The sequence below is a fragment of the Sciurus carolinensis genome, chromosome 8 (assembly GCF_902686445.1).
Source record: "Sciurus carolinensis chromosome 8, mSciCar1.2, whole genome shotgun sequence".
In the NCBI taxonomy this organism is placed as follows: Eukaryota; Metazoa; Chordata; class Mammalia; order Rodentia; family Sciuridae; genus Sciurus; species Sciurus carolinensis.
Genome location: NC_062220.1, coordinates 100094730 through 100121159, shown reverse-complemented (window position 1 = coordinate 100121159; position 26430 = coordinate 100094730). Strand labels below are relative to the sequence as shown.

Sequence of the window (26430 nt, the reverse complement as noted above, 5' to 3'; positions counted from 1 at the left end):
GACACTGGTTTTCCAAATGATTCCATTCGATGACTATACAATTCAAACTATGCCGTGTATCTGCATTTAGTATTCCTTTTCCTCTTTAGAATTTCTAGAATGCCACTAAATTCTAACTTGCTTAATTCTTCTAAAAAAGTTTAGTTTTAGATGGACACAATACATTTATTTTGTTTATTTATTTTTATATGGTGCTGAGAATTGAACCTAATGCCTCACACTTCTTATGCAAGTGCTCTACCACTGAGCTACACCCCAGCCCTTGCTTTAATTTTTATACCCTTTATTTTGGTAACCAAACTCCTAATCAATTTTCTTAAAAAGTGTTCTTGTTGTCATTTTGACCGAAGCAAAGTTGTTATTTAAAAACAATAAGAAGATAAAAATTAAATGTGCCCATAACTTGTAGAATGATGTAAAAATTTTACATATCTATGGAAAATCTCAGTGGAATTTAAATACTGACCCTTGAAGAAAATAAACCAAAAATTTCTTTAAGAATAATTACCTAATTAAGCTAAAAGAGAACCCTCTGAAAAGAGAAGTGTTACATCTGTCTTTTAGTAAAATAACTAAGAATTTAAAGAACAAAATCTGTAAGAAAAAAAGCATTTTCATAGTTTTTGCAAGGAATTAGAGGTTCTTCCTCTACTTTCAAGAAGGAAGATATTTTCTTTGTTAGATAACTAATGTAAGTAACTAACCAATTATAGTACTATTTACATATTGCTTCTTAAAAGCTCTCAAAAGCTAAGATTTCCTTAAATTGCAGGTCATCTTAATAATAAATCAGTATACTATTATTTTACAGGAATCTGAGTCTGAAACAGGCAACTCCTTGGGGTGAGGGTGGGGAATCAAGTAAATTATTCCACAAATTATACATCCACACTAAGGTATTTTATAATTCAAGGCAACAGAAAGTAGAAATATAGAGATTCTGAATTCATGGTGCTTGAATTTTAAATGAGGTTTGAGTGAGTTGATTCTATCATTGAGTTGAAATATCTTTTTTTTTTTCAAATCATGCACTATTTTGCATTAGCATACTTCAGCTGATATTAGTGTATCAGTTTGGTTTTGTTAACAACTCGATTTTGGGTTGAATCAGTATAAAATCCACCAGGAAGTAAAAATGTTTGGCTTTAACTCAACCTGCTGAATGTGTGTGTGTGTGTGTGTGTGTGTGTGTGTGAGTGTTTTGTGGTGGGAATTGTGATTAAGATGTAGCCTTGTACTTCCGTGAAAAGTGACTTGCTGGGGCCCTACCTGCAATCTATCTGATGTCCTGGAGAAGGTCAGGTCCCACCCTACTCTTCCTTCAGCCACTTTTCCTCCTCCCCCACAACATCCACAGACTTCACCACCAGGAACACTTAGGGGATAGGTAACATCCTTATTGAAATATAATTCACCCATTAAAGAGTATAACAATTCAAACATATTCAGTATGCAACCATGACCCCGGTAACTTCCTCATTTTCATCACCCCAAAAAGAAATCCCATAAGCTTTAGTTATCATTCCCTAATTTCTCCATTCACCCTTAGTCATAGCCAACTACCTTCTTTCTGCACAGATTTACCTATTCTGGACACTAATAGAAATGGAATCATGGCTGGGCACAGTGGTTCATGCCTGTAATCCTAGTGGCTCAGGAGGCTGAGGCAGGAGGATCACAAGTTCAAAACCAGCCTCAGTAAAAGCGAGGCACTAAGCAACTCAGTGAGACCCTGGCTCTAATTAAAATACAAAATAGAGCTGGAGATGTGACTCATTGGTCGAGTGCCCCTGAGTTCAATCCCCTGTGCCCATCCCCACAAAAAACAAAAGAAATGGAATCATGTTGCATTTGTCCTTTTTTTGACTGGCTTCTTTGGAAACATAGCATATCATCACAGTCCATTTATGTATCTATACTGCCTTTGTTCTTTGATATACTTTTGTTTTAAATGTGAACGATGATGGATTTTCACTGCAGTGGAACATACATACAGCTTACCTCAGTGCTGGTTAGGGAGGTGGTGGGACTGGGCTGTATTTTAAGTCATTTAATTCTGTTCTCTAATTCTGGCATTGCGAAGCCCTTCGTTCAGACATGTTTATCTTGTTCAAAAATTTTGCCTTTCTTAAACATAAATGAAAATCATTTTTATGTATTTGTGCCTAGAAACAGGAATCAAATTGCTGTCAGAGGGATTCCTTTTATTTATTTCTTTCTAACCAAGAAGGATATTTTTGTCTTTTACTCACCCTAATTCTTAATGTTCATAAATCAGAAATAGGAAATAGTTTTATTTTTATGAAGAAAAGATGTTTTTGTACATGAAGTCTTGAATTCTTTGATGTTTTTCTGTACAATTTTGCAGTTCTGTCAAAAAACTGAAAGATACTCTGGTATTTTTATTAACTACCTTGAATTGAAACAGTCACTCTGTGAAGTCTTCGGGAAGAGCCCTCACGCAGCAAACCGCTATAGCTTCTTAAATAATCTGTTAGGAAGATTGATGGGTGCCACCAAAACAATTTAAATTATTTTATTTATCTAAAATTAAAGTGCACATTGAGATATAAGGCCTATTTCAGTGATAGTCTCTGATTTCTGCTTTTTTTTCCTATTTCTGCCTGGTGAAGCCTTTAGGAATCCAATCACAATGTGTCCCTAATATAATCCATGTCATGACAGTTGTAAAACTTTTCAAAAATGTATGTTTATCAAGTAATACACAAAACGAGAAGGTATAAGCCTTATTTGAGATGGAAAGTGTTGAAGGATTCTTGTGGGGAGTTTTCTTTTAAGTAAAGCATTTCAGTCTCTCCCCCAAATCAGTTTTAATATGCATTAAATTTTAATAGATTCTGAATCACTTTTCCCTTTTCAGAAATATGTCTGGGCTTCTAAGTAATGAGATAGTTCTAGGCTTCAAGAGTCAGGAAACAAATTGAAAATTTGAGTTTTCTTAAAATTGTTTATTTCTCTATATATGATGCTGAAATCGAAGGCTTTCATAGGATACTTCTTCACCAGATCCCCAGAAGTTTCCAATGATTACGTTCTGTTCAACATTTTCAATCCCTCAAGCCCCGCTTATGAGCTAACCTGGTGGCCATGTGAAAAGATGAGGAAAGTATCAAACATTTTCCAGCCTGACATTCTGAGAAGGAACTGTTTCTGTTTTATTTCCTTCCTTTTAAAAATATAATCATGGCATCAAATGGTGGCATGCTAGTTGGTCAGGATATACAGAAATGTAGCCAAGACAGGAATACAAGATAAAACTGAGGGTGGGCGAGTGCACCCAGCCTGCAGCCAGTTGCAAACCCAGATACTCATGTATGGAATATACTACTCTCCAATCCCTTATTTTCTTTTCTAGTAAAGCCATAATACTGTGTGTGTGATACATGGGTGTTAGTGAATTCACATCTATTTGACCACCATCCAAGGACCTTTTTTATTATTATTTTTTTAATTTTAATTGTATGTTGTGCAGTGAAAACTTGGCTACATACTTTGTAAAAACCTTTTTTTTAAAAAAATATTTTTAGTTATAGATGGACACAATATCTTTATTTATTTTTATGTGGTACTAAAGCTCAACCTCAGTGCCTCACATATGTTAGGCAAGCACTCTACCACTGAGCTACGACCCCAGCCCTGTAAAAACCTTTTAAGGGGCTGTGGTTGTGGCTTAGTGGTAGAGCGCTCCCCTAGCACGGGTGGGGCCCTGGGTTCAGTTCTCAGCACCACATAAATTAAAATTATTGTGTCCACTTACAACTAAAACAAAAATATTTAAAACAAAACTTAAGTTGGCTGAAAAAGTGCACTCTTATTTAGGAACAGTAGGTGCTGGTGGAAAAGACTGGTGGGTAACCTGCACAGGAGAGCCAAAGGAAAAATGGTGAGGGCAAAGTTCTACATTTCCTACCTTCACTGCTTCCAGGTGTGTTTAGCAACAATATTTTCATGACAGCTATAGAAGGAGTTTGCTTTCTTGATGTGAAGGAGTTGGCTAATGTAAATAGTAACAGGTTTTGAGCTGGGCGCAGTGGTTCATGCCTGTAAACCTGGTGGCTTGGGAGGCTGAGGCAAGTTCAAAACTAGCCTCAGCAACTGAGCAAGGCCATGAGTAACTCAGTGAGACCCTGTCTCTACAAGAAAGGGCTGGGAATGTGGCTTAGTAGTTAAATGCCCCTGGGTTCAATCCCCAGTACACTCCCCAACTCCCCAAAAAAGAGTAACAGGCTTTGGAGCAGCAGTATTTGTCTACTGGTTAGCGAGTCAGAGGGCAGAGCTTGAGTGGAGATGAGCAGATCTGGGCACACCTCGAGCCAGGCTCTCTCCTCTCTTCTGAGGAAGTCACTCAGAATGTCGGCTACTTACAGATATAGAGAGCTGCGCTTTCTGAGTGGTAATCTGAGAGTCTGGCCAAGGGAGAGGGAGGCAGAAAGAAAGCAGAAGTGCCCTTCCAAGCTCTGTGAATGCTTGAATAGCTGCTTTATTTAGAGTGCTGTGAGCATTGAGCATCGATGGACCACATGCGTGCATTTCATCTGAAGGGTTAGGAAAACTGCCTGCTCTGAGCTCATAGTGAAATAACGAAGCAAGAAGAAAGGCCCCTGATTAGCTCAGTGAAGTCCATTGTGGGCTTCCATTCTGCTGCTAGTGAAAGAAAAGCTCCACTCTCCCCTTCCTTCAGGTCTTTCTCCCACAACTCTTGAAGCCTCCGTGGTTGACAATCAGGGCTGGGCTTCCCAAAGAGAGACCCTTGAAATAAAGAGGGACCTTGCGCCTCCTCAGTTGCCAAACCAGCTAGCGATTTCTCCTGCCTTTCTCTGGGCTCTCAGAACCCTGGTAGAGTGGAAGAGACTGGAAGACCAGGTATTGGCTCCTGTCACTACAGACATGATCACAGTTGGGAAATATCAACTTTGTTGGTTTGCTATGGGCTCCTGAGGTGTTTTATTTGCTTTATCAGCCATCAGTTTTCAGAGGCAAACATTTACAACCATAACTGGAAACCCAGTCAGGAAGCTCCATGGTTGGACTCAGCCTTTGTGGGGAAAATTGCTGGTCCCAGTGTCCCTGTCCTGTTTATTCAGACAGGGAAAGTTCAGAGTAGCCGCACAGATTGGCACACAACATTGTAATTTACACCATCTATCTCTTTCTGGCTTTTGGGCCTCTGGCAAATTGCGTGTCTTTGTGTTGGATTAGTTTGGAATTTACTCATGCATTATTTTCCCTCCAATTAAATTATTTATATATTTGATGAACGTTTTCACTGTTTCAAAGTCAAAGTTTTTCAATGAAACCACAAACTCTTGGCCATTGAATTTCAGGCCAACTTCACATGGGCTCCATCTGTCTGCTGAATGTAAGGAATTCATTGTAAGTTACTCTTCTTTTAGCTACCTAGGATTTGGGTGAGAAAACAATGTGTGCGTTTCCAACCTAGTCCTAGGAAAATACTGCGGACATGAACCATGTCTGTCCTAACTCCCTCCTTTCATTGAACTCCCCTTTTGACCCAGATCCTGATTTTTATTCCTTTCTAGTGTCTTTTCTTCTCTCTGGCACTAAACCTTCTAATTTTACTTTCATAGACTTGAGAGCAAACCTGAAAAATATTAGGCTAAGAAAGAAACTTTGAAATCATCCAGCATGGGGGCGAGTAAACTAATGGCCCATGGACTATATTCAGCCTCCTGCTTGTTTTTGTACAGCTCCGGAGCTAAGAATAAAATTTTATAGTCTTGAAAAAATTTTTAAAACTTTAAGGACTATTTCATGGTGTGAAAACTTTTCATATCACTAAATGAACAGCTACACTTTGTTCATTCATATATTGATTGGAGCTGTTTACAGTGCACAACAGTGCCTAAATATTCCCTCTCTGGCTTCTTACAGAAAAAGTTTGCCCACACCTGATCTAGCTCATCACCATAATTTTAGAGGAGAAAATTAAGCCCCAGGGATGCAAATCGGCCTATCCAAAGTACACAGCATATCAGAAATGTGCTGGTCTGGGATGTATCTGCTGGGACCCTCCAGTGTCTCCCCTAATGAGCCTTCCCTGAGATCTCAATGCAGAGGCCAATGCAGGTTTTTTAAAGGAAAGGAAATATTTAGAACACGTGGATATGTAAAGTCTATGATTTTTTAGAATTTTAATTTTCACTTAAAAATCTATCTTGCAGAAATATTTTAAGTTTAAAACACATTTGAATTACCTAAATAGAAAGACGCCTCCTTATTTCTTTAGAGTGATTGATTACATCCTCTGCATAGCATTTGAGCTTTAAGAAAATGAGATCAACTTGGTTTCTGCCCTCCTAGATCACACTTTCCTTTCCAGAAAAAGAACTTGTGGTCTCAGTATATGTGTGAATTCAAGAGTAGCTTCCGGCTACTACAAAAGCATGTTATTTGGGATTCAGGTCTACTCTAAGGAGACAGAAAGGAAAAATTCCCAAGATGCTAGCCTTGCTGAAAGTGAAGTTGCTTTAACTATTCTATGTAAGTTCCTCCCTTTTCCTCCTCATGTGGGGACAACACTGAGGGCTTCCTGCTAGCTGGTCAACACAGGATACTTCTCCAATCAAATCTCCATATGTTGTCCCAGAGGTATTTATCTAGACGAAGTTTAATAAAGTCTAAATATGAAATGATTTTGATGTTTCTGGTGATTGCCCTCCTTAGTTCATTGACAGTTCTCCCTTCCTGCTTAGTGGCAGACATCTCAACCCCACTACAGGTAGATTCTACAACCTCCTGGCTCCCTTTGGGTGCCAAAGTATGTCACCTTTAGACCTCTAATCTCATCCAGAGCCATCACCTCCCTATTACCAGCGAAGGACACTTTGCAAAGGAGCTGGGAGTCTGCTTTCCTTCTTCTGCCTCACCTAAAGGAGCCAGGGTCCAGGTTGGCCTCCAAGAAAAGCCCCCTCTCTGTCCTTCTGGAGTGCAGTTCCTCCAGTGTATTGGCTAGGACAGGAGGGGAAATGAAAGTCTTTTTATACTCACTGCTGTTGGTGCCTCCCACGATTGGTTATCTAATTGCCCTGGTAGCATCAGTTACCCTGATGTCCTCCTCTGGGGTAGGCATGCAAGAGCTGACTTTCTCATAGGAGATATGTGAGTTCTGTCCAGGAGTCTCCCCGACAACCTCCCTGCTGGAGGCCTAAAACAGCATACTGCAATTTGGGTGAGCCATGGCAAGCTAATCCACACTTGGCCACCCCACCAGTGTCCATTCGACCTGTTGGGGAATCTCCTGCCTTCTCACCATGCCAAGCAGAGTCGGTGCACAAGGCCTGCAGGATCTGCCTGGCCAGTTCTCTCCTGCCTTGCCTCACCCTGATCCTCAATAAGGCACTGAACTCTGTCCTTCTGCAGGTACATCCTTGTCATCTGTCTACAATAGTGTCCCTTTTTCTCTACTTCCACCCTAACCTGCACATCTGGCAGGTCTCTGTTCAATCTTTCAGGTCTGCTTTCAGCATTGAGAAGCCAAGCCTGATGCCTAATGCTGTGCTCTGATGTAGGACCCGCTGTTATGTGTTTTTATAAAACCCATTATTTCCCTTCACAACACTTATCACGACTTTAATTGTATAGTAATTTAAGTCATTATCTATTTTCCTCCAGGAGGCTGTAATTTCCTTGGGGCAGGATTCATGTGTGTCTTACTCCCCAACTCAGGGCCTGGTGTGAGTGCAGCCAGCACATCCTCATGAATGCATGAGAGGAAAGAAATGTTGCAATCTCAGTGCATTCCTTTTGTTCCACCCAGCAAGAGGGGGTTCATATTTGAATATCTTTCAAATCTTTCTGAATTCTTGAGAGCATATTATTTTAAAGTAATGAAATACCTCATGTTAAATTCTTATTGTCTAGGTACCAGGTGAAATGAAGTTGCATTCAGATAAACAAAAGTGTACGGTATAATTTCTTTTGCCCCAGTGAACATTTACTTCGCTGCATGGGTCAAATCAGTTCAACAAATATTTACTGAGTACCTGCCAGGTATCAGGACATTGCGACTGAGAATATGAAACTAAAAAGCCATGACTCAGGCTGGGGTTGTAGCTCAGTGGAAGAGCACTTGCCTAGCATGTGTGAGGCACGGATTTGATCCTGAGCACCACAGAGAAATACATAAAGGTATTGTGTCCATCTATAACTAAAAATATTTTCAAAAAAAGGAAAAAAAGCCATGACTCCCAACTTCAGGGAGTTGGCTCAGCACAATTCATAACTCTCATTTCCCAATTTTAACTTTTATTCCCTTCCTCTCTCCCTCCCTCCTTTCATTCTTCCCTTCCTTTTCTCTCTTAATCCAAGCACCCAATTTATTTATCCCTAATAACTTGGAAAACTGAAGGAAGGGCAATTTTTATGAAGTGATTTTGTGTGGTCATTTATTTTTCTTTCGGGAAAGGAGAATTGATAGAACCTGTCATATTGTGTGGGCTTGGTTTCAAGAGCTGGGCTTCAGCACATGCTTGGGACAAGCCTGGGTAATGTGTATGGGGTATGAAGATATACTTGAAGCATGAATGTAATGATTGCATGTCGTCCCCCGTTTAGCTCATCAATTCTCTTTATTGACTTGTGTACACCATCACAACTTTTAAGAAGCACTTATTCTTGGGATGGCTGACTTCTGATAGGAAACCCACATCCATTGACCACAGGGCTACTATACTACATGGTATTTGAGTATCTGTTACCATCTTTGTCATTTTCATTTTCCTAAGAGATGTTGACTGTCTGCTGGTGTGCTCTGATATGCTACTGTTTTCTATTCATCAGAGCCTCTCAAGGAAAGGAAAGAATAAAAATTATTTTCTGTGCCCTCAACCAGTTTTTAGCTCTAGAAACAGCATGAAAAACTTTTTTTTTCCCCAGTGAAACTTTTTTTTCCTGAAGCAGAAGGCCACCTAGTGGAGTAACTGGGAAAGGCGACTCTGGTGGTTGAATTTCACCTTTATTAGGAGCAGGATACTTAGCAGCAAGTAATTAAATGTTAGTGTCACTTCCATGCAGTGCACAGAACCCAAGGGAACTGTCATTCATTCGATGAATTTTTAAGTGCTGTATTTCCGTGTACATTTGTAAAAGTGCTTGCAACAGCCCTAAGTTAAGGCAAATGCAGGATAACCAGAGAATAAAAACAGTATACAAATCTCCTCAGTAGTCCAAAACTGGACTTTTAAACAGTGTACTCGGATTACTTAAATTAACATTAATTTGATCCAAATGAAAAATGTCCTCTCCTCCTGGGGCTGTTTCTCGTGTCTCCTGTTTGTAGGGTACTTGATGCGTTCATCCAAGGAAAGAGATAAAAACTGGTTCTAAAGCTTTGAATTGATGAAGAATTCAGGGAAATTCATCTTCATTTTGAAGACCAAATTAGTTGAATTCTAAAGCTGGAAACCACCTTAGAAACTAGGAAGTCCATTCTTTATCTTGTATGTGAAAAAAAAAAAAAGAAGACCCAGGAGACCAAATCATTTGTTGATCATTATGTATTTCTTTTCTTCAGGATCTGTTTCTTCTCACTGTGATTCAGGAGGAAACTTATTTAAACCTGAAGTTCAGTTTGAAAAGTGCTTTTCTTGTACCTTGTTATGGAATTGTGTGTGTGTTTGTGTAACAGGGATGCATGCGTGTGTTCCCTCCCAAAAGCACAGGATAGCTGGAGAGTATGTGTGCAGTCCTTGACCTTGACCTTCCCTTGGCAGATGAAAAATGATGGAGGCCCAGAGAGGACAAGAATGTCTGACGCCATCTCGCAAGTAGCCATTCCCAAAACTCAGCATTAAACTCTGCCTGATATGGTACTTTTTCAGAGATACCCGGCTTCCTCTCCTTTCATGTCATTGCTGCTCTCAGGGGAGCATACATATGGAATTAGAGAGAGAAAACTTACTTAAGAAGTATACTAACTAGAATTTTTAAAAACATATCACTTGGTTAAGTTCTTCCTCTATCCTTTAGGACTTAAGATTGAGCATTGCTTTCAGAAATGAGTAATGGATTTCCGTTTTATTTCTCTCTTTTCCCCAGCATATCAATAATGACCATATTCATGGAGAAAAGAAGGAGTTTGTGTGCCGGTGGCTTGACTGCTCAAGGGAACAGAAACCCTTCAAAGCCCAGTATATGTTGGTAGTGCATATGAGGAGACACACAGGCGAGAAGCCTCATAAATGCACTGTGAGTACACAAGTGGCTGGCAGGCAGGCAGAGGGTGTCCCCTTCCATGTGTGGGTGTCAGGCCTTACCTTATGGGTCCTTCCTCATATTCTTCCTGGTTGTGTGTGCTGATGACTTCAGCTGGAGGGCAGCAAGGTTGGTGGTGGTCAGAAGAAAGAAGGCACATCATCTGGTGATGAATACCTGGGTTTTTGAGCTGCCCAGTTAGACAGATCAGCTCTGCAGGGTGGCTAAGAGGGAAAAGGCTGGTACTGGGAATGAGCTCTTGGCCACAGTACCTTCCCCAATCTAACAACTCATTGTAGCAGAAGCTTAGAAGGCAAAGGGAGGCACCAGCTTCCAACTTAAAGAGTTTAAGTTGACTTTTTAAAAAGCTAATCCCTGTCCAGGTAGGACATCCCTAATTAAAAAAAAGAAAGAAAAAATCCAAAATGCTCTAAAATCTGAAAATTTTTAGCACCTGTATCATGCCAGGAGTGGAAAATCTCACACCTGACTTCATGTGACTGGTTGCAGTCAAAACACAGGTACAATAAAAATATGGTATAAAATTATGATCAGGCTGTGTATATAAGGTGTGCATGAAAAAATAAATGAATTTCATGTTTCAACTTGGGTCCCATACCAAAGGAATCTCATAATGTATGTGAAATATTCCAAAATCTGAAAAAATTCAAGACATTTCTGATCCCAAGTATTTTAGGTAAGGGATACTCAAACTGCACCTGATTTTAAAGTTTCTCCTGGTTAGTCTCCAGGGCACAGTACAGACTTCAGGAGTGGGCCAGGGCTGCCATGAAGCTAAGCATTCTCTCACTGATGTACCCGGAAGGCACACTGGGCCCTACTCAGCCTTCGTACTTTACATCTTAAAGGCCCTTTACAAACATGATCAAATTCCAGGTCTTTGTATGGACACAAAGCCATATTAATGAACTTTGTGCTGAATCTGAAATCAGTGGGAATTTGAGGAGATCAATGAGCAGATAATGAAATCCATTGTCCACATTGAGCGGTCTATTAAAAAAAAAAAAAAAAAAAAAAAAACTTCAGGACTTTTACTGGCACTGAAAATGCTTTATCTTGAACTGCCTCAAGCCACATCTGAATCCCAATAAATGCAGAGTTTAGTGGAGTTTTTGTTCCGTGGTTTTGAAAAGCTGCTGACCCTTGAAACGTCAGGTTTTCATCCACTTTGAGGGAGGGTTAGGCATAAGCTGCCGGTGCATTGTGTGGAGTAATCCAGATTTACCTGTTGTCCTCAGTTTGAAGGTTGCACAAAGGCCTACTCGAGACTAGAAAACTTGAAAACGCACTTGAGATCTCACACTGGAGAGAAACCATACGTCTGTGAGCATGAAGGCTGCAACAAGGCCTTCTCAAATGCCTCTGATCGCGCCAAGCACCAAAACAGAACACATTCCAATGAGGTAAGCATCCTCCATGGGCCCTGAGCTCATGGGCAGAAACAAAGAACCCTCATGGGGGTATACATAGAAAGGCAGGCGTATTCTGCTTTTTCTCTTCTGACTGTTCCCAGTGTAAGTGGGCTCCTATGGGACAGGTGAAGACTTGGACTTGGAGGTGGGGCTGAAAACTGGGCCTCAGTTGGAGCATGTATAGAGGAAGAGGGAACTTCTTAAAATTCCCCGTGAACTTAGTTTCATGTTGTTTAGAACTGCCACCTACTGGTCAAGCAGTGCAAGCATTTAACTTGGATTTCCAGCTGCTTGCTCTGTTCAGAGTAACATGAGTCCATTCAAAGAGCAATCCTGTGAGCATTGAAGATAGATTCAGAAGGAGCACATTGACAAGTGCTAACCTACTGCTGAAATAGCCAGTTTTATTTGCTTTCTCCAAGTGGTATCTTCAAATATGTTTAAAAAAAAAATAATAGGACTAATAGAACAACCAGCCATGGCTCAAATGCAGTTTCCCTATGTTCTGAATTCCAAAGGATCTTGGAAGATATTCTCAGAAACCCAGTTAGTTATTTAAGATAATTTACTGAATGAAACTTCATGGTAATGGGTGGTTCCTGTGGTGTTGCTCTTATTTTTAGGTAGTCATCCCCACAAACTGCCGAGAAGCAATTTGGTATCAGTGAATTTCAATTTGCTTACATTTTGAGGCCTATCTATCCAGAGACCTCCTACTTCTTGGAGGTCTAGGTCAAATGCTGGCTCCTCTGTAAAGCCTTCTTTTGAATGAATTAAGAGACTGACATCAAGGTTTCCCCCATTTTGGGTAGAAATGGGAGCACCAACTAAAAACACAAAACATACCTCAGTCCTATAAAACATGCTATCAGATTGCTTGAAATGTGTTGGAGAAGGAGCAGTTTGCACATGTAAGACTGTGGAGTGACTGTCAAGACCTCAGCAGATGCAGACAGAGAACATCTGGTCAAAATAAAATGAGGCATTCCACTCGGAACCATTTGACTTTAAGGTCTTCACCAAATTTTCTTTCAGCTGAACTGATAGAGCAAAACCATCTCTAATAGGATTAACCACACACTCCAAAAGCACACTCACAACATATTCACACTTGCAAGTCCATATATGCCAACTCTTTTTTATAAATATATTTTTTAGTTGTAGATGGACACATAGTACCTTTATTTATTTATTTTTATGTGGTGCTGAGGATCGAACCCGGTGCCTCACACATACTGGGCAAGTGCTCTACCACTGAGCTACAACCCCCGCCCACACCAACTCTTTTTGAAAAGGTTAAACTGGACTAAGGAAATGAGAGGTGTTTGGAATGTCTTATTGACCAACTATTTGAAGACATTTTTAAAGGAGATGACACATTCTGTTTTTTGTGTCAAAAATGCTTTTACCGTGTGCAATAGTTACAGTGTTATCATCTGTTATGCTTTTTTTTTTTTTTTTTTACTTAATTTAGGGGTCTAAAGAATAGACAAATTCATAGAGACAGGAGGTAGATGAGCGCTGGCCAAGTTGCTGGTGGAAGGAAATAGGGGTGACTGCTAATATATATGAGGTTTCATTTGGGGGTAATGAAAATGTTCTGGAATTAGTAGTGATGATTGCATAACATCAAGAGTGTATAAATGCCATGGAATTGTGCAATTTAAAAGAATTATTTTGCTACATTAATTGTATTTCAAGTTTTTAAGGGGTTCAACTAATTAATGTACTTAGCTGTATTTTATATATTTGAGTACAAGAGAGTATTCACTCCTATAGAGTTTAATTAATTTTTGCTACTAGGAATTGAACCCAAGGACATTCTACCACTGAGCAACATCCCCAACCCTTTTCATTTTTTTTAAATTTTTTTTTTTTTATTTTGAGACAGAGACTCACTAAATGGCTGAGGCTGGTCTTGAACTTGCCACCCTCTGGGATCACAGTCATGTACGACTGTGCCTAGCTACAGTTTATAGATTTTAGACCAACCTTCTCTCCCATTGTGGAGAAATTCAGGCAGTGCACATGTTAGGATTCTCATTGTACATAATATAAGATGCTTCCTGAGGTTTTTTAAATCTTTTCATTCACTTAAAATATGTGATTACATCTGTTTGCTTTAGTCAAGTGTATTATAGTTGAACTTGTCTTCAGTGAAGTCAAAAGTTCAGTGTATATGAGAATTGAATACCTTATTAGACTAAAAGATACCTTAGCCAATAATATTTTTATCAAGTTTGAGCAGTTACATTTTTTAACCTTAATCATAAAAACATAATTCAAATTTTATTCATAAACATGTAAATCATTTTTCTCCACTCTATGTGCAAATCTTTGTTTGACCTTATACATGAAATGATAGACCATCTCAGATACACCCAAAATAAGTTTGTTTAGGAAATCTAAATTTGTGTAATTAGAACAAACTAGATAAATCAATATAATCACTTTCATCTAATTTAATTGCTCTCTTATTTATAACTTCATTTATTCATTCAACAAATATTGACAGCTTGTTTTGTGCTGAGCCCTTTGTTATTCTAGGTCTGGGAAAGAATTTAATAAATTAGAAGTAGATGAGGAAAGGTTTGGGTTAATCACATGACCTTTGTGGCTGCCATAAAATTTACCTGCCCTGTTATAGTATTATCCTATTAAATACTAGTTAAATTATCTAGTATTTTCCCCATTGAAGCCATTCTGGTGCTTCTCTGTCCAGGAAGCTGTTCTGCCCTTCAGGGACCTTCAGTGACATTTCTGACAGGACTCCCTGTTCCAGACCCTGTAGCTCACATTCCTCCCAAAGTTCTCTCTGAACAAGTTTCCTTGCACTGATTAGATTGGATGTCCCTTTCTCAAAAGCTCCAGTGGCTCTTTTGTGCAGGAAAAGATTAGACTCCCTAACTTGTGTCAGTGCCTTTTCTCACTCCTTCCCCAACGGCCCCTCCAGTTCCAACCTCTCACTATCATGACTGTGAATGGAACCTTTCAGAATCCCATGCTGCATGACACCATGCCAACAGGAGTGAAGCGGTCCTGCTGCTAGAACTCTGCTCAGGACACTCCTTTTGGCATTCTCTTGCCTTCCTTTTTATCCCTGGGAATTTCTTCCTCTTTTCAAGACTGAACTGAAATGCTTTCTCCTAATAAAAGGTCCATCTGTTCAGGGCTTACCATGTGTCATGCATTGTGGTAAGAACTTGATGGACATGGTCTCATTTGGCAATTAACATAACCCCACAACCTGAGCATTAGAACCAGATAGAGAAACTTAATAACTGACACCTTTCAGGATCATCCCAACTGAAAAACAGTTCTTTCTTTGTCTGCATGGTTAGTATTCACACTTTACATTGTGGAAAACTACATAGTATCTTATTTTTTGTACCAGAAAATGAGATTTTATATACAAAATACAAGGATTACATTAAGGATTTTATATTCCTCGGGGTTAAATTCTGCCAAATACAACTTTGTGATCACAGAGTATTGCATAGAATAGGAGTCATTAAATGTTTAATGAAAAAATGTATTGGGCAAATTCTACCAAGTCAGTAGAAAATGTATCTGCTGATTTTACCCAGTGCCTATATATGAATATATGTGAATATATCATCGCAATTACTTATCACAACAAAATTTGGAGGCCAAACTGCATAATTGGGTTAATGTGCTTTTCTGAAAAGCTTTAATGTCCTGAACCTGTGTTCTTTTGGATTTTTGTAGATGGATAATGTGTATGTTCACATGCATGGGCACATAGTTGCAGGTGTACTAGTGTGTACTGTTATTTTGACAATACAGTTTCTGACACACATTCTTGTTCTCATTAGACGTCAACCATGTCCACAATTCTAGACTAATCCATTTATTCACATGCATATATTTATAGAAGTGTAGTAGCTCCTCAGACACATCATGGGCCCCACCTTGTGCTCCATCTTCCCACCACACACAAATGCCCCATACACCCATTCTGCTTGCTCATGGAACAATTTGTCATGGCAATGCCAGGAGCAAGCATAGAGCCTATGTCAGAGCACTGGAAGGTAATGGCACTAATCGTCAGGGCCATTCTTTTGTCCCTAATGCAGAGAATTTGATGCACTCATTTTATTATATATATATGTGTGTGTGTGTGTGTGTGTGTGTGTGTGTGTGCTGCAAATCACACAAGGTCTTGAGTAGATATAATTCAAGTTAATGGGAATCAGTTCTACCCAGAGGAATCTCAAATTTGAAGGTGCAGTCTCTCAGGATAATTTTCGGAATCTTTGCAGCACTGCATTAGGGCATTTCAGCATTTTAGGTCACTTTCAGTCTGTTCTTGGGCTTTTAGCGAAAAAGCATCTTTTAGACATACATTCTGCAAGACAAGGCATCTTTTTAAATGTAATAGATACATTATATTAATCATGATTTTTATGACAATTGCTTACCTAATGGATCATCCTCTGCTATACATGGATATAAATGTATACAGTCATTTCTAGGTATCTGCAAAAGATTATTTCCAGGTCCCTCGCAGATACCCAAATCCAAGAATGCTCAAGTCCCTTACATAACAATGGCATAGTATTTGCATACAATGTATGCACATTTTCCCATATACTCCATCTCTAGGTTATTACAATACCTGATACTATGTAAATAGTTGTTATACTATATCACTTAGCAGATAATGCCAAGAAAAAGTTTGTGCACACCAAATTTTTCTTTTAAATATTCTCAGTCTGGTTTGTTGAATCTGCTAATGCAGAACCCTTGGATATAAAGGGCCAACTTTATTCATACATGATCCATGAATAGATGATTTTGGAGCCAAGTGAACAAAATCACAGTTCTGATGTTAGTCATAGGCAGAGGCCAGCAGTGTGAATAAATATCCAGCTATTAGCATCCATATAATGTTTATAACTCTATCTAGAGACTTGACCACAGACTCACGTAGAAAGTGAAATGATCATGAAATGATTTGTAGAACTGAGTTACTCAGGAGATGAGTGCAGACCAGGAATCTTGGCTGGGCAGTGTGTCAACCTGGAGCATCTGCAGCAGGGCTTGATAGCTCTGAAGACCAGAGAGGCCCTGGACCTTTTGAACCCTGAACATTCCCACACAGTTGCAATACTGCCCAGAGGAACACATTTTAGTGACATCTAACATTGGAGAGGCTGTAGACAATCTTTTTTATTATGCCTATGTGTAAATAGCCCATTTCCATTACGGAATTATATTAACTTCCAGAACAAGGATATGCGTAAAGAAATTTCTTGACACAAAATTTTCTCTCCTGAAAGGTGTGCAGCATTCTCCTGATTAGATGATGAGAGTCCCTTAAGCCTCCTTCCGTCATCATCATCACCAGATGCCTACTGAGTGCCTGTCAAGGCACCGTGGTACTTCTTCCCACTCACAGCATAAATGCTTCCAAGAACATAAAGGCAATTTATACATTCTTAGCTCTCCCTGAGCTCTCAAAAATAGTAATCTGTTAAGCCAGATTCTATGGACACTGGACCATGTCCAAACGGCCTTATTAAACCACTAGTTCCTAGAGGTATTTGAGTACCTCTGAGCTTTGTAAAGTGTTTTGAAAGAATTAAAACTGTAATGAGCAACCACAGAGGACTGTGGGGCTGGGGTTTAATCACTTTCATCACAACCTATTGTCTCACTCTGTTGCATTTGGCAGAAACCCTATGTGTGCAAAATCCCAGGCTGCACTAAGCGTTACACAGACCCAAGCTCCCTTCGGAAACACGTGAAGACTGTGCATGGCCCTGAGGCTCATGTCACCAAGAAGCAGCGTGGGGACATGCATCCTCGGCCCCCACCTCCAAGAGATTCTGGCAGCCATTCACAGTCCAGGTCACCTGGCCGGCCGACTCAGGGAGCCCTTGGGGAGCAGAAGGACCTCAGCAACACTACCTCAAAGCGGGAGGAGTGCCTCCAGGTGAAGACAGTCAAGGCTGAGAAACCCATGGTATGTCATTCACTCTCCTGATTTTCCCAAAGTTGGCCTAGGGTCATTTGAAAGAGCCCAGCAGGGCATTAAGAAGGACATGACCACTCCCATCCTCACTGCATCAGGCCACTTTGATTTGAGGAGGTCATGAGCCTGTGACCTGGACTGCTTACTCGAAGTTTATCTGCTTAGAATAACTCCACTCAGGATAGAGCTTCCAAGTTTCTTAACTGATTTTTAAAATTGATTCAGAGCCATACCCCTCATGGCAGGCAGAGACATGACTCTTTATCTTGTCAGTGTGCCTTGAAGGTAGAAAATCATTTATTGAGCTTTTCCATAAACGTGTTTTCTGTGTTCTTTGTCCTGGGGACCCAAAAGTAAATAAGCTACAATCCGTATAGGAGTATGCAGTCCAGTGGGAGAGAGATTGAAAAACAAATACCACTCAGGGTGATGGGAGAGCTTAAACACAGGTCTTTGTAAGGCGCATTCAGGAAAGAGATGTCAGTGTACTCAGAGGGCAGAGGCCAAGAGGACATGGAGTTTAGCACTGGAGTTTAGCACTTCCAGTTGGCAAGAGCGAGGCTTGAGGGAGGAAGAGCAAGCAGAGGTACACCAGCTCTGGGCCTCACAAAGATGCACAGAAGAGGCAGGAGGATAGGAAGGGTAGGTTTTGCTGGCAATGGGGAATGGCAGAGTAGGGTTGATATTTACAAACAACAGTATCGGAGTAGAGATTGGATACACTGGGACCATTTCTCCATTTGTGCCTGAATCTATGAGAGTGAGAATGAAGAAGGATTTTGAAAACTTCTTGTAGTCAGGCATTGTTTTAGTCTGGTAACTATTAGAATACGTGGCTACTACTACTCTTTCTGCTGCTTTCTGACTTCATTTGGTGATTTTGCTTCATGTATGAACTTTGATAAAACACCTAAAATTTCAAAAGGATAAAAAGAAAAATTAAAAGAATACTTATTAAGCAAGATTGAGTACATTTATATTTGGTCATTTGTATAATGATTTTCATTTTGCATATATATTGTGATAAGTTTGCCACTCTGACCGGTGGAAGAAATGTACCAGATAGAAATAATATGCTTAGCTTTCTGGGCACAAAGAAATGATTGACTAGGCAGATTTATACCAAATTTAAGGAAGCATTTTCTTAAAATGTGAGAAGTCCAGCAATTGGATGAATTCTATGAATTCATGAGTGAGGTCATTACAGAAGTACATGTGCACATATCATGCCAGCATTGGCAGGATGGGAAACTACATTTTAATGAGTAAGCAGGTTTTTCTTTAAATTCTAGAGTCTTCGAAAGTGACATCAAATCTAGCCCAAAATAGCACAAATATGGTATCCAGCTTTATCATTATTTCTCACTGTACTTTGCTTTCATAAAGCATTTTAATTAAATATTTTATATATGATTGATCACCATATTATTAATCACTTCATAAACTGTGGTTTATATACTTTTTTGGAGGTGAGCATATATCTACTTCATAAAACAAAGTCCACCTATTTAATAACTGTGCAAAATATTCAACAGTTTATTCTCAAAGGTTTAATTAAACAAGGAAAGTGAATTTGTAGTCTCCTAGATTATGTCATCAAAAGACTATGATTTATGTTCTTAGACCCTTTTAAGAACCCAGAGTCTCTTATTCCTTTAATGTGCATCCGAGGCTGGAGAAAGTTTGTCCTCTTCTCCCCAAACACCCATTATCTAAAAACAAAATTGGTAGAAATAAATATTTGTCATGATTTGGCTCAGTGACACTTGAGATGTCCCAATGGGTGAAATATTTTATAAACTAATTAAGTCATAGAAACATAAAACTAAAGGAGATCATGAGCTGTTTTACAGGGAAGAAACTGAATCTCCCTGAGGTTAATAATGTAATCGCATTCCCGCAGTACCCTATTATGTATGTATGTATACACACACATTTAAATGTAAGTAGATATTTTCATAGACATTTATTAATGGAGATAAAATTTACATTCCTAATGCTTTCTTTAAAAACGTCTTTAATTTGATCATCATGCTATAAATTAAATTCTTTCTTCTTTTTTCTTATTAATGCAACATCTCTTCTGTCTAATGCTCCTAAATGTCTTGTTCTCACTTCCTAAGGACAGTGGGTAATAAGGTGAGGGAATTTTGGCTTGTCTGTTCTTTTAGTTTTGTTTTCACTTGAACATTCAACTTTTTTCATTTCATTTTTCTTGAATATCTGTGGCTTTGTGATATCTTTGGTAGTGAGCATTACTCAACTGTGTTTCAAATAAAGAAGCAATGTGTTTTGAACGCTCAGCATGTGGAAAATGTGGAGCTTGATTGTTAAATTCATTGTTCTGTTTGTCCAGGTTTTCATAAGAAATCATACTGGGGTGGACCAAGCAGATGCTAGAATTTACTAAATTACTGTACTGACTAGTATAAATTCATGCTTGGACCCTAGATACATCTAGTGTTAACAATTTAGCATCTATGTAAATGTCTGAGCTCACTTAAGCAGTATTCTGATTGTAAGTGCATATGTGCCTTCTCACACACTGTGGAAATGTGTACCTGCATGTGTGTGCATGAATACTCATATACACAGGTTCACATACACACACATTCTGATTTGACAGTCCAGGAGTGAAAGACATCCAAAGCTCTGGAAACCCCAAGTACCTTAGGAAGGAGCAAGTGATCTGGCAACCCAAGTCTTTGCTGAGGCAAAAAATTATGTAAGGCTTCACATACCCCTGATCAGACTTGCATCTTTCTTTGATCTGCTTGGTTGCCCAGGACAGAGTTAGTGTATCATGTGGCACTCACTTGGAAAGTGTTCATTCCCTTGGATATATGTACTGTGATAGCAGGGGGAAAAAACTTAAGGGTTCCACTGAGAAAACCTCTGTCTACAGACCCCTTCGTGCCAGCATTGTGCTTTCCACCTGAGATAGTAACTGAGTAGTCTCCAGGAGGAACTGGAGTTCTCTTTCCCTGGAAGTTAGCTGCTGTCAGTAGCTCGGCTTTTATAGTAACCTGGAGAAGCTGCTTCAGAGGCATGCAAGTAGCCAGCTTAGACTACCACACCTGGCTGCACCATGAACTTTGTGACTTTGGGCAGTCACTAACTCCTCTGAACATCACTTTTCTTATGCTTATGAAGGGATTTAGATGTTTATCAACCAGGGCTCCACTGGAATTTTAGATAGAACAGTTCTATGTTGTGCCAACTGCCCTGGGCATTGCAGGCCCTTTTATGTAGTGCTCCCCAGGCACTGGGATGGTCTGGCTTTCCACCCCTTATTTCCAGGAACCCTGGTGTAGGGGGAAGATGAGAATTTCCCTGATCGAGAACTAGTGGGTTGGATTAAGTTCCCATTAGTTGGGAATAAATTTTTTTTTTATAGAGTCCACTTGTTTGTGATGAGGGGAATATTTCCCAGTTCTCCTAGTGAAATGCTGGGGCACACTAAGGAGAACTATAAAATCATGCCACAGACTCCAGACAGCTGTGAGTTGCTGCCTTTCTTCCCCTCTATATGGCAGAGGCAGAGTGTCTCAGAGCTACCTTGATCCACAACCTGCTTGAGGTTCTACAATAGCAGAAGAATGTAAAAGGAGGGAAGAAGAATTACAGAGCTTAGGAACTCAGAATTACCAACTCAGAGGGGCTTTTCTTGGAGAGGAGGTAATGTATCCTATCGAGCATATATGTTTTAGCTGAGAAAAAACAACAATAACAACAACATAAGATTAGCACCACCTGAGAAAATAATTACTAACATTTTATAATCTAATTATTATTACCCAGGTCTTTTTATATGTCTGTGATCTCTGGGTTTCACATCAATTCCCAAGAACAATCCTTAAGATAAACTGTCCCCATTTTATAGATAAGGAAACTGAGGTTGAGAGTGCCTTTATTGTGTTCCCAAAGCATAAAGTCCTGGTAGTAGGATGGGAAATGAAGAAGTGTGTTAGCAGAGTTGGCATTCAGGACAGGATTCCATTTCTGATATTATGCTGGTCACACCACATCTAACCTTCTCTGCTGTTCACCACCTCCCCCTTCATATCAGCCTGGTGGTCCATCAGTCGTTTTGGCCCAAAAGTCCACCTCCATTCATTGGAACATAGTTTTTCTTCTCATTCAACCAACTGATATCCTGAAGGTCTTCACCTGCATGAGCCGTCATTATTGGCATCCTTTCCTTTGTTCTTCCTGGTGACATTTCTTTCCTTTCCTCTTGACCCCAACAGACATCTCAGCCAAGCCCTGGTGGTCAGTCTTCATGCAGCAGCCAACAGTCCCCCATCAGCAACTATTCCAACAGTGGGCTCGAGCTTCCTCTGACCGATGGAGGTAGTGTAGCAGACCTCAGTGCCATTGATGAAACCCCAGTCATGGACTCGACCATTTCCACTGCAACCACAGCCCTTGCTTTGCAAGCCAGGAGGAACCCGGCAGGGACCAAATGGATGGAGCACGTAAAACTAGAAAGGCTAAAACAAGTGAATGGAATGCTTCCTCGACTGAACCCCATTCTACCCCCCAAAGCCCCTGCGGTCTCTCCTCTCATAGGAAATGGTGAGTCCTACATTGGACCATGCCTCTGCTCAGGTGTTTCCTCTTCTTTCAAATATGGCCAGAGCACCGTGAGGGGAACCAGGGTCCTCAGTTTTATGTTTGGTGGTTTCCCCACCAATTCTAAGGTGATGCTAACTTAATCTGTTCATATGAATGTTGAACCCATTTGAGTTGTCTTTCTGAGTCATATTTTAAAACTAGACAGTAACAGAATAGTACTAAAAAAAAGTGTGAATAACTCATATTCTTTTTTAAAAAATATTTTTAGTTATAGTTGGACACAATATCTTTATTTTGTTTGTTTATTTATTGTGGTGTTGAGAATCGAACCCAGTGCCTCACGCATGCTAGGCAAGTGCTCTGCCACTGAGCCACAATCCCGGCCCTGAATAACTCATATTCTAATTGTGAAATCATAATTGTTCAACCTGGGTAAGAAAATCCCAGAAGAAGAAGCATTAGTGATTCACATTGTCGTTTCCAAAATCTAAAACTAAGAGGTTAGCCACTACTTTCATTTCTGTTGGCCAAGTTCAAGGAAAGACAAATATCCTTCCCCATGGTCAGCCCCCATGTCAATTTTTGCTTCTGAGGTGACACTTAATATCTGAATCACATTCTAAAGGTGACCCTTGCCACTCCAGCAACTCAGATGTTACCTATTTGTAGGATGAGAAATAAACAGAAAACCCCGAGTGTGGATATGAAATTTATGGGATAACCCTTGGCCCTTGTATTTGCAAGGGTCCTGAACATTGTGTGTATCTCAGAAGTCTTCTTCTTGCACAGTACCTGTGGAGAAGCTTAACCAAATTTAGGGAGTAATTGTTAGTGCTTTAAGTCAAGGATTTACAAACTACAGCCTGGGGTTCATACAGCCTGCCCCTTATTTTGGAAGGAAGATATTCCTGGCACCTAGCCACACCTATTCATTCATTCATTCACGATCGTCTATGGCCATTTGAGTGCCAGACTGCAGAGTGGAGTAATTGTGCTTGTGGAGACCACAGTGACTTGGAAAGCCAAAAAAAGTTCCTACCAGCCCTTTGCAGAAAACATTGACTAACACCTAGCTAAAGTTATCTTCAGTCTCACATCCTCCCTCCCTTTCTTCTCTCCGCACTGTCTCTCCAGGCACACAGTCCAGTAATAACTGCAGTTCGGGCGGGCCCATGACTCTTCTCCCGAACAGAAGTGAGCTCTCCGGGGTGGACCTCACCATGCTGAACATGCTCAACAGGAGGGACAGCAGCACCAGCACCATCAGTTCTGCTTACCTGAGCAGCCGCCGCTCCTCGGGAATCTCACCCTGCTTCTCCAGCCGCAGGTCCAGCGAGGCTTCGCAGGCCGAGGGCCGGCCTCAGAACGTCAGCGTGGCGGACTCCTACGACCCCATCTCCACGGACGCCTCACGCAGGTCCAGCGAGGCCAGCCAGGGCGATGGGTTGCCCAGTCTACTTAGCCTCACTCCCGCCCAGCAGTACCGCCTGAAGGCTAAGTACGCGGCTGCCACCGGCGGGCCGCCACCCACGCCCCTGCCGCACATGGAGAGGCTGAGCCTGAAGACCAGGATGGCCCTGCTCGGGGATGGCAGGGAGGCCAGCGTGACCCTGCCTCCCGTCCACCCTCCGCGGAGATGCAGCGACGGGGGTGCCCACAGCTACGGCCGGCGCCATCTGATGCCTCATGATGCACTGGGGAACGGCGTGAGGAGAGCCAGCGACCCTGTGCGGACCGTGTCGGAGAACCTGACCCTACCCAGGGTTCAGCGTTTCAGCAGCCTCAACAGCTTCAATCCTCCGGGTTTGCCTCCATCCGTGGAAAAGCGAAACTTAGTGCTTCAGAATTACACCCGGCCTGAGGGAAGCCAGCCCCGTCACTTCCATACGTCCCCCTGCCCCCCCAGCATCACCGAGAATGTCACTCTGGAGTCCCTGACCATGGACGCCGATGCCAACTTGAACGATGAGGATTTCTTACCGGATGACGTGGTGCAGTATTTAAATTCCCAGAACCAAGCAGGGTATGGACAGCACTTGCAGAGCACCACCTCAGATGACAGCAAGGTATCCCATGGGCCCAGCGACTTTGACCCACCTGGGCTGCCAGACAGCCACATTGGCCAGCAGTACCGTTCCCTGGAGCAGCCCTGCACGGAAGGCAGCAAAACCGACTTGCCTATTCAGTGGAATGAAGTCAGCTCTGGAAGTGCCGACCTGTCCTCCTCCAAGCTGAAATGTGGCCAGCAGTCCAGGATGCAGCAGGCCCGGGCCTTTGGGTTATATAACAACATGGTGGTCCACCCTCAGAATCCATGGAGGGGTGGGACTGGCCCTGCAGGGGGCTATCAGACCCTGGGAGAGAATGGCAGCTCCTACAGTGGCCCAGAGCACTTGGCGATCCACAGTGGCGGTGGAACTGGCATAAGTGGAAATGCCTTCCACGAACAGCCCTATAAGGCCCAGCAGTATGGGAGCTGTCTCAACAGGCAGCCAGTGGCCCCTAGTGCACTAGACAGTGCGTGCAGTGCTGGCATACAAGGTTCGAAGCTGAAAGGCACCACCATGCAAGGGAGTGGGGGTCCACTGGATTTTGGCCTGTCCGTGGCACCAAATGAGTCAGCTGGCAGCACAGTGAATGGCATGCAGACCCAAGACCCAATGGGACAGGGGTACCTCACTCACCAACTACTCAGTGAAAGCATGCAGCATCAGGGGGCAGGCCGCCCCGGTCAGCAGATGCTAGGGCAGGTTAGTGCTACCTCACACATCAATGTCTATCAAGGGCCAGAGAGCTGCCTGCCGGGGACTCATGGCATCAGCAGCCAACCGTCAAGCTTGGCAGTTGTCAGGGGCTACCAACCGTGTGCCAGCTATGGGGGCAGCAGGCGCCAGGCTATGCCAAGGGGCAGCCTCACTCTGCAGCAAGGACAGCTCAGTGACACAAATCAAACCTGCAGGGTGAATGGTATCAAGATGGAGATGCAAGGACAGCCCCAGCAGCTCTGTTCTAATATGCAGAATTACTCTGGTCAGTTCTATGACCAAACCATGGGCTTCAGTCAGCAAGATACGAAAGCCGGTTCATTTTCCATTTCAGATGCCAACTGCCTGCTACAGGGAGCCGGTGCCGAAAACTCTGAGTTACTTTCCCCGGGTGCTAACCAGGTGACAAGCACAGTTGACAGCCTCGACAGCCATGACCTAGAAGGGGTGCAGATTGATTTTGATGCCATCATAGACGACGGGGACCACTCCAGCCTGATGTCAGGGGCCCTGAGCCCAAGTATCATTCAGAACCTTTCCCATAGTTCCTCCCGCCTCACCACACCACGAGCGTCCCTCCCATTCCCAGCCCTGTCTGTGAGCACCACCAACATGGCTATCGGGGACATGAGTTCTTTGCTGACCTCCCTCGCGGAAGAAAGCAAATTCCTTGCAGTTATGCAATAGGTGTTAGGCAAGAAAGACTGCAAACAGACGTAAAACATTAGGAGTTGAAAGATTAAATTGACTCCGTTTTTTTTGCTGGTTTGTTTTTTTAGTTCTGTATGTATTTTAGCAATCTCATCTCACCAAACTGGGATGTGTTTCAAGTATATTCCTTTTATGGAAAAGGACTCTGAAAAACCCTAAGGTATTCTAGGGAGAAACTGTCTTCCATTTCAGTTTTGAATCAGTATTGTTACACTCAAGCCACCCTCTTTATTTTTTTAAACTGTAAGCCCACCCCCCTTTTTTAGTAAACCAATGTAAATGTGTGATGTGCATGTTCTTTCTTTTAGAAGAGAGGTCAAATTAAAGGATTTGACATGTTTCTCTGTTATTCCAAGGAAAACAGTTAGTGTGCTTGTGACCAAGGGGTTACATGTTCAGTTTTCTTTCTTTTTTTTTTTTTTCTTACATATGCTCAATGATTTGTTTTCGTGTTTTTTTTTTTTTTTTTAATTCCCACATTGGGCACAAGAATCAAAATATGAATAGTGAGTTTAAGAATCTTTCGTGGGTGCACTATAGCATAGATAGCAGATTGTTGACATGCTTCCAACCCCTAATTCAATTCAAGTCATACTTTTGAAAGCTACGCAGAAGTAGAAAACCTTGGGGCTCTTGCAAATGAAAATAGTTTGCTCACAGTTTGGGTTTTAAATTCTTCCTGTCCATAAGCATGCTTTGGGTGGGTATGTCT

General features: G+C 41.4%; 1 protein-coding gene across 3 annotated transcripts in view; it reads left to right on the top strand.

The window, feature by feature from the left end:
• Positions 1-26099, top strand: part of Gli3 (GLI family zinc finger 3) — a 273034-nt gene extending 246935 nt beyond the window's left edge. For all 3 annotated transcript variants that reach the window (XM_047562531.1, XM_047562532.1, XM_047562530.1), the window contains exons 11-15: positions 10078-10227; positions 11493-11657; positions 17365-17655; positions 21915-22242; positions 23377-26099. In XM_047562531.1, coding sequence (XP_047418487.1) covers positions 10078-10227; positions 11493-11657; positions 17365-17655; positions 21915-22242; positions 23377-25694 — 3252 coding nt within the window. In that variant the 3' untranslated portion in view covers positions 25695-26099. The remainder of the gene's footprint in view (positions 1-10077; positions 10228-11492; positions 11658-17364; positions 17656-21914; positions 22243-23376) is intronic.
• The last annotated feature ends 331 nt before the right edge of the window (positions 26100-26430 follow it).